General features: G+C 37.0%; 1 protein-coding gene across 1 annotated transcript in view; it reads left to right on the forward strand.

Annotated features, from left to right (window-relative positions):
* Positions 1-10610: 10610 nt before the first annotated feature.
* Positions 10611-13649, forward strand: part of LOC149213514 (tRNA-dihydrouridine(47) synthase [NAD(P)(+)]-like) — a 108052-nt gene continuing 105013 nt past the window's right edge. The window contains exon 1 of the mRNA XM_089389054.1: positions 10611-10763. Within this exon, the coding sequence (XP_089245180.1) occupies positions 10611-10763 (153 nt within the window). The remainder of the gene's footprint in view (positions 10764-13649) is intronic.

A 13649-nucleotide genomic window follows, 5' to 3' on the forward strand; every position in this document is an offset into this window, starting at 1 on the left:
TATATATATATATATATATATATATATATATATATATATATAATAGAAGCAATAGATCCATGAAGCGACAATAGCAAGTAGCCAAAGAGGGGAAGCCATCATGAAGCCAAAGAGTAAGAGGAAGAATCCATCAAAGAAGCAGGTTATCGAAGCAAGAGAAGCATGTTATCGCATATGCCCAAGACCATCGTGAAGCGAAAGAGAAAGAGGAAGAGTTCATCGGAAGCCATCAAAGAAGCAGGTTATCGGAGCAAGGGAAGCATGTTATCACATATACCCAAGAGTAAGAGCCATACAGAGGAGTTAAGAGTAATAAACCGTGAAAGCTTTTTAAATATCACAATGCATTGGAGAAATCAATATTGATGACTTTATCGCTTTATTATGTGTCACGTCAAATCCCCCGACTGCAATATGTATTGCAGACCAAATGGTTCCATAACAATATGCTCTATTGTTATATCACATCCACCGTAATGGAATTTCCCCATCGGAAGTTATGTAACACAAAGGAATGTCACACTCAAAATCTGCGATTGCGATATATATAAGGACCCAACAACACCACTATAATATGACTCAATGTAATATCGCATCCACCTATCAAAATTTTCATATCACAAGTCGTAACAGGATGTCACAATAAAACGTCGATTGCGATAGTATTACGAACCGCCGATTGTGATAGAATGGTGGACCTTGAACCGCTGATTGTGATAATACTGTGGACCTAATGGATTCATTAAAAATATTTTATTGATTTCATCCGCTCCATCAGAAGATAGAGCATGTGCACACTTGTAAAACCTCTGAGTTTTATGAAGTTGTGATTGCGAGATTAAAGGAATGACTCTGATTCTCATGAAGTCGTGATTGCGTGATTAAAGGTGATGATGAGGCATGTGGGACCTCCATGTGGGTGTAACCTCTCTTATATGGTTTCCATGAAAAATCAATTCTATGGATAAAAGACTTTCCAACATATGTTTTTAATATACAAGTCAGCCTCCCTCCAATAGACGTGTCCTTTGGTCATTGGTGAAACTCATATAAAAACGAGTTAAAACGCTTCGCTTCAAGGGGAGGATCTTGGTCATCAATTACAGAGAGAAGAAGCAACAGTTCACAACTCGTGAACTTGAAGGAATAGAGGAAGCTGAAGATCAAGCGAGAAGGAAGGAAGCCTAAGGTCCAGCATGATAGAAGGAAGCCGAAGGACGAAGCAATTGTGTTGATTGGGTTAATATTTGAAAGATTCGGACTTATGATAAATTAATCAATGGAAGAAGTATAGAACGCAACCTGAAGAACATTTATGTGAAAGGAAATAAAGTTTCATCTGTCATCATTTGAAGGGAGCAATAGACAACACCAACATTGAAGCGTTTGTGAGTTTGTTTCTTGGAAGTAAGATATCGCGACAATAAGAATACTGAGAAGCAGCCACTCCTGAAATAGCTACCGCAACAGTAAGAATAAAGGGTTGAAAACCATGAATTATTTTTGTGTAGGCATTGAGGGCTTAGCGCAACTTATCAAAGATATCCTGTTGAAAAGCATCAACAGATCTTGGAGACATTATTAGAGATCATGATGGCTATTTGAAATCATCATGAGGTAACTTTGCAGACTTTTTTTGGGAAATATGAAGAGTTGTGAAGACTCCTTCATATGAAGACAGGTTGTCGTTGATGTAGCAGTGAAGCTATAGCTTAACAGAACACAACGGAGAAGATTTTGAGAGCAGTATAATACAATAAAAACATTTCTTAACAAAGCAAAACTATAGGGTCGGAGCCCTTGGGGTTGGTGCCTCAGAATTGGAAGTATTGGTGTCCTTGGAGTTGGTGCTCCTAAATCCAAGGTTGGTGCCTTGACAAGATAGGGCCGGAGCCCTAGAGGTTAGAGCCTCACAAAAGACCAAGTTAGTGCTTGGCAATAGGTTGGAGCCTGGGAGATTGAAGATCGATGTCTTCATCAAGGGTTGTAGCCCTATATATATATTGTACCTGATTTATTGTAAAGATTATATTAATAAAAGCATTTATTGCTATTGTTCATTTTGTGTTCTAAATATAATTGATTTAACTTGTAAAAGTAACAATTGAAAAGGAATAATGATTCACCCCCCTCTCAGTATTTCCAACACTTTGAGCCCTTATTTCTCCTTTTATGTGCTTTGATAATGATTGAGATTGATCTTGTGGTGGTTTGGTGATTGATCCCTTGACATATTCAATAAATTCACTCTCCGTGAGAATTAAATATATTACCTTCTTCCATGCAAGATAGTTTGATGTCCCAACAAGTTTATTGTTCTCCTTGCAAAAATAAGTCATTTGGTTTGTAGGTTGAGACATAAATACAAAATATTTACTTTTCAAATGAAGATACCTTCTTGATGGTGTCTTCCACTAGATGCTTCATGATGATGATATCTTCAACTAGATATATTTCTTGGTGATGATCTTCCTTTTTCAAGAATGACAATGTTTCTTATCTAGTATAAGGAGAGATTTCCCTCTTCATTCAAAGATGTTTGAGATGTGATCCTTTCTTTAACGAGAGGGAGATAATTTGTATTCTTGCTTCCTTTGGTTGATGATTGTCGAATTTTGAGGCTTCCAAGAGTACTTCAAGTGTGTAGGGTCCTTCTTTCTATAAGTGGAGATAGGGTATTTGAGGTATTCTTCAGCTTCCAAGAGTTGTGATGATATGATCCTTGTGATGTGATGGATAATACTACTCGATGCTACTTCTTATGCTCAACCCTTATGTATCATTTTTCAATTGGATGATATTCAAGCTACCTCTTCTTATTATCACCTTAGCTTTGATACCATGCTGAGAAATGTAGGGCAACTATATTAGGGTGATTTCTCTTACTTTGATAACTGCTTGTGATGTTATTTTACTTAACTTGATGCAATTGTACTTAGATTCTTCTTTCAATTAATTATTATTGTGTTCTTATCATTAAACAACTACCAAACTATGAAAAATAATGGGACAAGAGGACACAAAATATAGGTTTCTAGCTAGGGCCATAATCTCTCCTTTGAGAGGAAAACCCATGAGAATTATTATCTTCTTATAGAATATTCAAATGATGAACTGGAAGACCTAAGACCCAAGACAAATATCCCTCCAAGAATAAGTCAAACTCTCTTTTTAATTAGCTTGTCCCTCAATAAGTCAACCATAGTCAAACTGCTCCAAGCTTCCAAATTTTGACCCCACTTCAGAATTTTGGTCACTACTTCAGGTCTGCAATTTTTGGCCTTCCTTAAATTACTGCAATTTCACACATGTGAGTGGTTTAGGGTTGAATATGACCTTATCCTCTTGAATTGCTTCTTCTTCATTGGTAACTCAACTTCCAACCTTGCCTTTTTGAAACCAAATTTGACCTTTAATGATGATTGTGATTTCGTCATTATTGCAGTAGAAAGATGCCCTAATTATCTTCACATGTGTGGTAGGAGTAACCCAGAACAGTCCTCTAAAACTTCGATCTTTTGTCTTTTCTTTCTCCTCTTATTCACTCTTATTTTTTGTCTCTTTCTCATTGTACAATGAACTTCTTGGATGAGAGAATCAAATAAGGTCGACTTGACTTCTCTTGTAGGCAGACTTTGTTGACTATTGGGTTTACTTGATCTTCGAGGGTCTTTAGACATGAATTTGACTCAATTAAATAATTTTGACCTGATACATGGTGCCCAATAGGGTCTTTTACATATTACAATGATTCTTTGTCTTATTTGACTCTTTGACAAAGCCCTAGAAGCACACAATGTGTGCTTTACCTGTAAATAAATTAACCTAAAGCATGAAACCCATACTAGAATAATAATAATACATTTTCTTTCTTTTTTACATCAAATACAAAAATTATAAGACATTATGAAGATAGAACCTAGTTACATTTTCTAACAGGAAAGGATCAATTCGATAGAACATGATACCCATTCTCTACTAAGAACAAGCCACTTTGCAAGGGTATGTCATAAATCCAATGATTGAAATTTGAAAATCTCATTAAGACATAATAACGTGGAGGAAAATGCCCCCATCCATCTCACTAAAATGTAAACCTTTCACAATCATTAGGGAATTGGAGAGATGTTGAAACTATTGTTCACGTCAAGGCTTCTTTGCTCCATAGTGGAAATTTTTTGGGTAAAATATCAACAATTGGATTTAGATGTATGAGTATATGGTAGAATTCCAGTTTTTCAAATTGAGAGGCAGAAATAAGAACCTTTTGATTCATGGGAGAAGAATCTGGACATATTTCTTCCTAGGCCTTCATCATTTGGAGAATGACAAGCATTGAATCTCAAAAAACTAACATGTTTGATATTTTATTTTCTATGGCCACCTCCAGACCTTTCCATAATGCAATATATTCTGCCATAATTTTGGTCGCTTTACCTAGGCCTAGGAAAATTGCATCACTCTTTTTCCATCGGGGCTATAAAGAACCCCTCCCTCTCCTACCTCCCCCAACACACTATTATAAAATAGTAAATTAAATGAATATTTTTGAAACACTTTCAAGATGTATTCATAAAAGTAAAGTGAGATGCATGTTATGATCATATGTTAAGGAGGAACACAATTAGAGGGATTCTAATTTTCAATTATGTCTATGTTTTTTCTTCTTTTCTAAGAAGGTGACATGAAAATGGGTTCCTTGTCCCAAAAGGAGGGAATTTCACAAATTAATTCGATGTTTGACTTGGCCATAACTTTAAAATTAGATTATTATTACCATCCTAGATCTATCTTAACTCAAGATCTACCAAGCGTCGAAAGGGATCGAATCTCTTGAGGTGTAAAACTCTTTTAGAGTGAAAAGATATTTGATCCCTCTCGACCCTTGGTAGATCCAGTGTTAATATGGATCTAGGATGGTTTAATTATTTGCCTTCAAATAGGCTACATTAACGAAGAATACCATGGGAAAAACCATGGATTAAAAATACTATGGGAAATCCATTATATTTTATTTTATTTTGACTTAGTCAAAATGTTAAACATTATAACATCTCTACCATATTGGGTTGGAGAGCGCCTCTTAACGCGATTATTTTTATCATAAAAATCAAATACCCCTATTTATTGATATAAAAATAAATAAAAATAAGTGTATGTAATGCACATTAAGATAAGCACAGTACCCCTTTAATAGAGTTTTAGGGATAATTTACAGGTGATATTGATTTAGTTTTGTATATTTTTACTGTAGATTCAACAACTTATGTGATATGCTAAAACATAATACAAAAATATACTCTACTCATTAGCGGAAACCAAAATTGACCAATAAAAACACCAAAAGAAAATGAATAATTTCAATGCACATAACACAATATTTTTCTGGGGAAAGCAATTGCTCAAAGTCCTAACTATCTATATTGCATTAACCAGGAGTTCTGAGAATAAAATACAATGCTTGTTCAACCTGAACAATTCCTGCACAAGTACAATCTATCTCTCTACTTCATAAACCAGATCCAGCCAACACTTAGCCAATTTTGTTGCCTGCCAAGTCCCCATTTCCTTGCGTAATTCCTGAGAGAATTAGCCCATATTTAATTGGTAAATTATCTCTCCATAACTATGCAATCCATACATAGACCCTCAACTGATTTCATGCACAATTTGTACAACTCAGAAAATTATACAATTGATAGTACATTGTCCGTGAACTCTAATCTCAACTGGGTCTTCCTCTAAACTGACATGCATGAGTTATTTATGAGTGAATCTTCAATTAACTAGTGGAGCAGTGAAGCTGCACTGGTGCTTGTCCCCACTACTATACCTCCTACTAGTTCCTCCAACTAATAGAACTAGTTTAGCTGACTTTAACTTAGTTAGACTAGGTTAATTAATTATAACTCAAAAGAACTCAACCTAGACCCCTAAAATTTAGGAATCACTCTACATGACTCTATATAGACTTCCAACTCGAATTTACTGAGCCAACTAAGTCAAATTGACTTAGTTACTATTACATGCTGCTATGAGAATAGAATTTCGGTTTAATTCCTAATTTAATTCAAGGACAAATTAAATTAGGATTTCTTGTTGATATTTTTAACACTCCCTCTCAACAAGAAAGGGATTATCTGCTACCTCGATCCTGCCTCTATGAAACTCGAATTTGAATCTTGACAAGGCCTTTTTCAGAACAGTTGCATCTTGTTCCTCTGTGGAAATGTAATCCAACAACATAATTCTCCTTTGCACACAATCTCGAAGATGATGATACCAGATTTCAATATGCTTGGACCGATCATGAAAAACTAGATTCTCAAATAATTTGACACAACTCTGATTGTCACAGTAAATCATTGTTCGATCCATCTGATGACCAAACAAACCAACCATAAAATTCCTCATCCAGATAACCTCACAAGTTGCTTGACTAGTAGCCATGTACTCTACTTTACTGAAATGAGTGCAACTGATCTTTGTTTCCTGATGTACCAAGAAACAATTCATGACCGAATACTGAAGATCCCACCTGATGTGCTCTTCCTATCGAATGGACTCCCTGCCCAATCTACATTGCTAAAGCCTTGAAGCTTCGCTACCTCTGTCCGTCTGTACCAAAGACCATACTGAGTAGTGCCTATGAGGTATCTCAACACATCTTTGGTTGCCTTCCAATATAGCTTGGTCGACTTAACCATTGCTTGACTATTCTGGTTAACTACATAACACATGTTTGGTCGTGTGTTCACTAAATACATTAGTGAACCCATAAGCTTCTTGTAAATAATAGCCTCCACTACTTCACCGGAAGTAGCATCCTCCTTCCTCTAGTTACCAACTAGAAGAGTCTCCATGGGTTTACTGCTCTCCATGTGGAACTTCTTGAGTATCTCATTGGCATACTTTCCCTGAGAGAAAAACAGTTCCTCATCACCTTGCCATACTTCCATCCCCATAAAGTAGTGCATGAACCCCAAGTCCTTCATTTCAAACTCTCTTACAAGATCTTCTTTACAAGACTTAATCACCTATCAGAATCGAATCGTCGACATATAAAATAAAATCAACAATATACCTTCAACCACAATATGGTACAAGCTCACATCTGCTTCACTTTTGGTGAAGCCCAACCTGGTGAAGTAGATATTGATCCTGGTGTACCAAGCATGGGGTGCTTTTTTCAGCCCATACAACACTCGCTTGAGTCGACACACATGCGACTCTCTGTTGAAGGTTCCAAATCCTTCAAGCTTCTCAATATACACCTCTTCTTCAATCATGTCGTTGAGGAATGTTGTCTTTACAACCATTTGATGTATCTTCCATCCCATCTGCACTGACAATGCTAGAATGGACCTGATTGATGAGTACCTTGCAACAGGAGCAAAAGTCTCATTGTAATCAATCCCACTGAGAAAACCCTCTAGCCACAAACCTGGCCTTGTGTTTCTCCACACTACCGTTCGTTGCTTTCTTTACCTTGTAAAGCCATCTGGAACTCACCACTGACTTGTCTATCGGTCTTGGGACCACATCCCAAACATTGTTCTTGACAATGGAGTCATACTCCTCAACCATGGCATTAACCCAAACTAGTTGTTGCACATCTTCCTCAAAAGAGGAAGACTCAATCTCTACACATCCACTCATCATATCCATGTAACTAGTGTACCTCTCTGGTGACCTCCTCTGCCTACTATATGATGTGGGTGATCTCACATTCTCTCTAGCATCATGCAATAAACTGTCATCCTCTTTGGTTTGCTTTTTCCCATCTCTGGAAGACTCTGCATGAGTGGGTATCTCCACTCTCTTCTCCTATGCATGTGTTTGTTCCACATCATCCTGAGGTTCCCCCTTAGGAGCTAAAAGCTCCTCAACCACATGTAGTAGAAGCTCCCTCTCAAGGGAACATCTCATGTCCTTCTTTTCATCGAATTTTACATCCCTGCAAACCAGAGTCATCCTGTTGGTTGGTAGGTACACACGATAGTTGTGAGATGTATCAGTGTACCCTACAAATATGCCCAAGTCCATTGTTGGATCTAGATTTTTTTGTGCATCTTTGCTAACATGGTAGTAGACTGATGAACCAAAGATCCTGAAGTGTGTCGCATCTGGTTTCTTCACTTAAAAATCCTCTTCCGGTGTACTCATCCTGATAATTCAATGACGGCTTTCATTCTGCAAATAAATAGTTTTGTTTCATTCTTGAGCCCACAAGTGTAATGGTAGGCCTTGATCATGCAACATTGCCTATGCCACTTCCACAATACTTTGTTCTTCCTTTCATCCACCCCATTTTGTTGTGGTTTATGAAGTGATATCAACTCTCATCGAATGCCTTCTGATGCACAAAAGTTTTTGAACTCATTCGACACATACTCTCCACCGTTATCACTCCTGAAAGCTTTAACTTTACTCTTAGTATTTTTCTTGAAAAGTGTATTCACAAAACTTAGCAAAGGTCTGATCTTTCTTATGCATGAAGAAGATCCAAAACTTACGAGAAAAAATCATCAACAAATATCACATAATACTTGTGATTGGTCGTGGATACTGTCGAGAATGATCCAAACACATCTAAGTGAACTTGATCGAGGATTTCCTGTGCTCGACTATCTTTGTCATGAAAGGAAGCTTTGGTGTACTTCCCTAGTGTACACCCTTTGCATGTGTCTACCTGATCTAGTGTACCCTTGTGAAGGCCGGTATAAATTTGTCGCATGGTCTTCAAAGTGCCATGGTGTAAGTGTCCCAATCTCCTGTGCCACAATTCATTGATGTCTCAGCTATGCACCTTCTCTGATTTAGTGCTCAGGGCAGCACAATCTTCTACCTCCAAATTGTAGAGGTTCTTCAATCAAACCCATATCGTCTTCGCCTATCTTATGGCTATGTGACGAATGAACACCTTTCCCTTATTAAATATCACATCATACCCTCTATCCTCCAACATGGCAACAAAAACCAAGTTCTTCTTCAAAGCAGGAACATACATAACATCTCGCAAAGTGAGGGGAGAACCAGACTCCCTCTTAAAGGTAATTGTACTTGTTGGTCGTCAAGGTTGTCACTAATGTCAATATGACATTATTGGAGATGAAAAATATTTTTGTGATGTCAATGAACCTCATGCAAACCTTGGAGCTTGCCCTTACATTATGAAGATGTCAAACCATTAATGAAGAAGTCTAGCCTAAGATGCCCATTGATCATAATGCCCTCGTGATGAAATTTCTTATGAAGATGCCATAACCTCATGTATATTATGATACCTTGATGCAGAACTTGATGACATGGTTGGAGACCATATGATGAGATGGAGGACCATATGATGACATATATTATCATGTGACTTTAATCTTTATATTAAACCAAAGTTAAATCGAGCCTTTGAATAATAATCCTTGTCAGAGTAATAAGCTTTGAATCGAAGTTCACAAATGAAAATATAACACAATGAAACCCTATCGAAGAAATATCATATCGGCGATATATCATATTCACATTTTTTATTGTGTGTCACCACTCAAAACCTCTGATCTCTGATATGCGGTATCATATATACGACCTGACTCCGATCTCTGATATGCGATGTCATATATGCGACCCAACTGCAATTTCCAATTTCTAATATGCGGACCCGACTTGATTCAATAACGATTTAATTATCAAATCACATCTGCCACTTTATCGAAACTTTTGAAAAGGAACCTCCAATAAGACCTAATCTCCAATTGTCGACATGGTTTCGGACCCGATTGGCTCTATCATAATGTTTTAATATAATATTGTGTCTGTTGCATTAGAACTTTCCTATATTGCAAGTTTTTCACATTATGTCATGTTAAAGCTTATGATACCTAAACCTCTGATCCCCATCCACGTCCACCACCAATGACACTTGATGAAGCATTTGATGACATAGATGACGTGGATAGTTGAAGACGACCTACACTCAGTCATACAAGTCAGCCTCACTTCAAGCCGACCTACACTCAATCATATAAGTCGGCCTCACCCAGTCATACCAGTGTTTAGTTCTGTGTTAACACTTTTTGGAGATTGATACCCCATTCTAGTACTTGGAGAGCTGCCTTAACCACATATTTGTGTACAGTCACTAGATCGAATCATTGTTTACAAGCTTGGACCACCTCATCTTGGACTTGTTGAAGAAGTGATGACCTAGTATCAGAGCTAGTACCTTCACTCAAAGCCTAACAACTTTATGGTTAATCCTTATAACACTAATGGCAAAGCCAAGGAAGAAAGCCTCCAATCATTATAAAGATGTTTCTTTCTCATCCATGAAAACTGAAGACAATCAAATTGGGAAAGTTCCATTGTTCAATGGAAATTTTGATAGATGGAAGTTAAGATTGAGAAATTTCTTAATGGCTCAAGGTGTTGAAGTCCGGGAATCAATGATCATTGAAAATTAGATGGAAGAAGAATCCAAGGAATATAATGCAAGAGTGATGAACACAATCTTGTGTGGGTTACCAGATGCTACAAAGACCGAAGTGGAGAAATGTTCATCAGAAAAAGGTATGTGGGACAAACTTTAAGATCTTCACTCAAGAGAAGCATTGATCATGACTGCAAGACTGGAAGATGATGGGAAGCAAGCAGGAAATCCAGAATCCATTATGGAAGCTGAAAACATGAGTGAAGACATCAAGTCCAAGGAAGACCTAGAAGAGGAAGAGAGTAAAGATTACTATAAAGAAGATCTCATGGCGAAGCTTGTAGCTATGTTACACAATATTTTGCCACACTTCCCATCCCGTATCCTGAAGCATAAAAATGATGAAATTTGTCAGTGTATTTACCATGAAACATATACAAAAACATCCTTGAAGAAAAGAAGAAAAATTTCCCTGAAAGAGTTTATGAGAAAACTTGTCAAAAACTTAGTTTTCGGGATCAACGAGTTTTGCACCATTGGTGACCCGTGTTGGTAACTTGTTGCACTAGCTGCCAGCGTGACTTATATGAGGGAAACTCGTGTTGAACCTCTTCAAACAGATTTTCATAAAGTGGAGGAGAAGCTTCTCTTACTAGAAGTCTTGAGAACAATGAGTTGGTTAGAAGTGAATGAGGATTGGAACGAGACGTCCCATTCCTAGTCCCTGATCCTATTTTCATGGATCTTTCCCTTGAGATGTGGAACTTCTCTCTCCTTTTATGGATTCTCAATTCCCTCTCCATCCCTATAAATAAGATCCCTACTATCCACAACTAATTGGTTATTGATTGGTTGCCTTCCTAGTGTTAAACTATGCCCAAATGTTGCACATTTTGTTAAGGAGAAAGGAGTGCTTGAAGGTGAAGGCTAGGACTTGGAAACTTACCTAAAGGAGGCTTCCAACATCAAGTCTGAAGTGGTTGTAATGCTTCCTTTTACCATCAATTAATAATACATTATGTGTTTGCTTTCCATAAATGTGTCAATCATTGCTCATTTAGTATAACACTCCTTGATTTTTTATATGTTTTATATTGGAACGGTTTTTGTTATGTATGCATTTATTGTCTCCACATGATTTTCCTTGTAGGTATTCATTCATAACGACGAAGAGGAGATTAAGCTTGGAAGTGAGAAAATCAAGGACAACAACAACAAATTTTAGCATCAGCGTGAGGTAGGTCATCTATCCTCCTTTATGTTTTCTGGTATAAGCTAGGAAATGTTGCACATATTTGTCTAGTTTATTGCTAGATCCTCCCATAGGACTAGAGGGATCGTTTCTATCCACATAAATGATTGTCTGCACAACAAAATGATGACTCCACTGGGGAGCTTATAACCCTTCAAACCTCCTTTTATGTTTGGTCTTTTTGATTAGTTTGGCCAACCTCCTAGTGATCTATAACTTAGGTTCATTATGGGTCTGCATTCTGAATAATATGTTCTTTAGAGTGTTAAGTTTGGATCTATCTTTGAGTTTCCTTTCATTTTCCTAACTGTTTCTCACCCAACGTGTTTTCTCCAGAAAAAGTTGCATTGTCAGCGTTGATTTTTTCCATTATTGTCGTGCCGAAGATCTTGTCAGCACAACTTTTTACCATTAAAGTAGCGTTGAAAACCCATGTCAGCGCGGATTTTGACCATTAAAGCGTTGGTCCAAAAATGAGAATTTTTAGGGTTTCTACCAGAAATGTCTAGTGTGTCTTAATGTATGAAGTGTCTCCTTCTCTTTGTGCATTAGATTTTCTATTATTTTTGTTGATTTCTTATTGGTTTGCAAAAGTCCATCCCATTGTTTGAAGTAGTGAAAGTGAATCTTGATTAAGTCTTTAGGTCAATTGGATTTACTCTTTGTTGCTTGCATGTGTGGACGGAATATTGATTTGTTCTTGATTAAAGAATTATTATTTCTTTTGGGAATCATAAAATAAACCACATTTGCATTTGCTTAGCTTTCATCTCAAATTTTACTTTTCGAATTGCATTATATTACATTGCATTGAAAAGTCGTTTTGAGGATTATCATTGAGCATAGATTACATTGCTTAGTATTGAAAGCTAAAAAAAAAGGTGCATTCTCATTCATCGAAAAGAAAAAGTGAAAAAAATCATGTAGGTGCATTTGAATTTAATTTCATTTTACTTTTGGTGAGTGCATTGAAAAATAAAAGTGAACAATTCAAGTAGATGCATTCTAGTGAATTGAAATTCATTTTACTTTTGGTGGGCGCATTGGAATAGTGAAAGTGAAAGATCTAGTTTAGAAGCTTTGCTTGTTGCATACTTCATTGTGGTATCAATGTTTGAACCTCTTCCCTATACAAGATAGCTGTCATTGAAATGAAAAGAATCATTTTTTCATTTTAGTTACATTGTAGGTGTGTTCAGGTGACATCGTTTTTGAGCCTTGAAATTGAAACTTAATTCAAGATCAAATTTAAAATTTACCTCAATTAACCTAAGGAGCATTTGGAACATTAACGAAAACATCTAGAGGTCTAGGCTAGAGACGTGTTCTGATGTCGTTAAATGTAGGAGTTTTTGTTGTTTGCCAACGTGTCATCCCAGGGTTGAAATCTCTTTCCAAGTATAGAAGTGCATAGGACCGTTTTGCAGTACTTTCGAGCATATCAGAGGTGCTCCACGCATGGTAAGTATATGGGAATTCTCTCATCGAACGGTTACGTATTAGACAACACTACTACAGACTGCACTCCCACGTACTGTCGCGTATATTTTGGGAGTCCCCAATAGGTTGCTATCCATCCATAGGTAACTGAGTCTGCTACCTTGTATACGATGCTACACCGAACACAACATTCGGGAGATTGGTTGTCATACGTTAAGTCCTTGGTTCACCAAGGTGTATATTACAGTTCACGATTGCTTGGTAAACCTTAATGCCTAGTTACCCCTTTTTTGTTTTATTTTTTGTTAAAATTTAAAATTAATTGACCGCGGAACAACATCATTCCTGTGGAAAGACTCCTTAGTAGATCTTAGGTTAAGACTAATGGCAACAATTATTGAGCCCACCAACCAAGAAAACCCCTCTTACGAGAATCTTGGTCCTTTTCCTTCTTTTGGAAATTTTGGTGCTCCTTATATGGCAATGTTGTCCCTTCTCGATTTACCATTGGTTTTCCAGTTTAGTTGTTTTCGA

This window comes from Pinus tabuliformis, chromosome 1_1 (genome assembly GCF_031772625.1).
Source record: "Pinus tabuliformis cultivar Carrire ecotype Pingquan chromosome 1_1, CPIR1, whole genome shotgun sequence".
Classification (NCBI taxonomy): Eukaryota; Viridiplantae; Streptophyta; class Pinopsida; order Pinales; family Pinaceae; genus Pinus; species Pinus tabuliformis.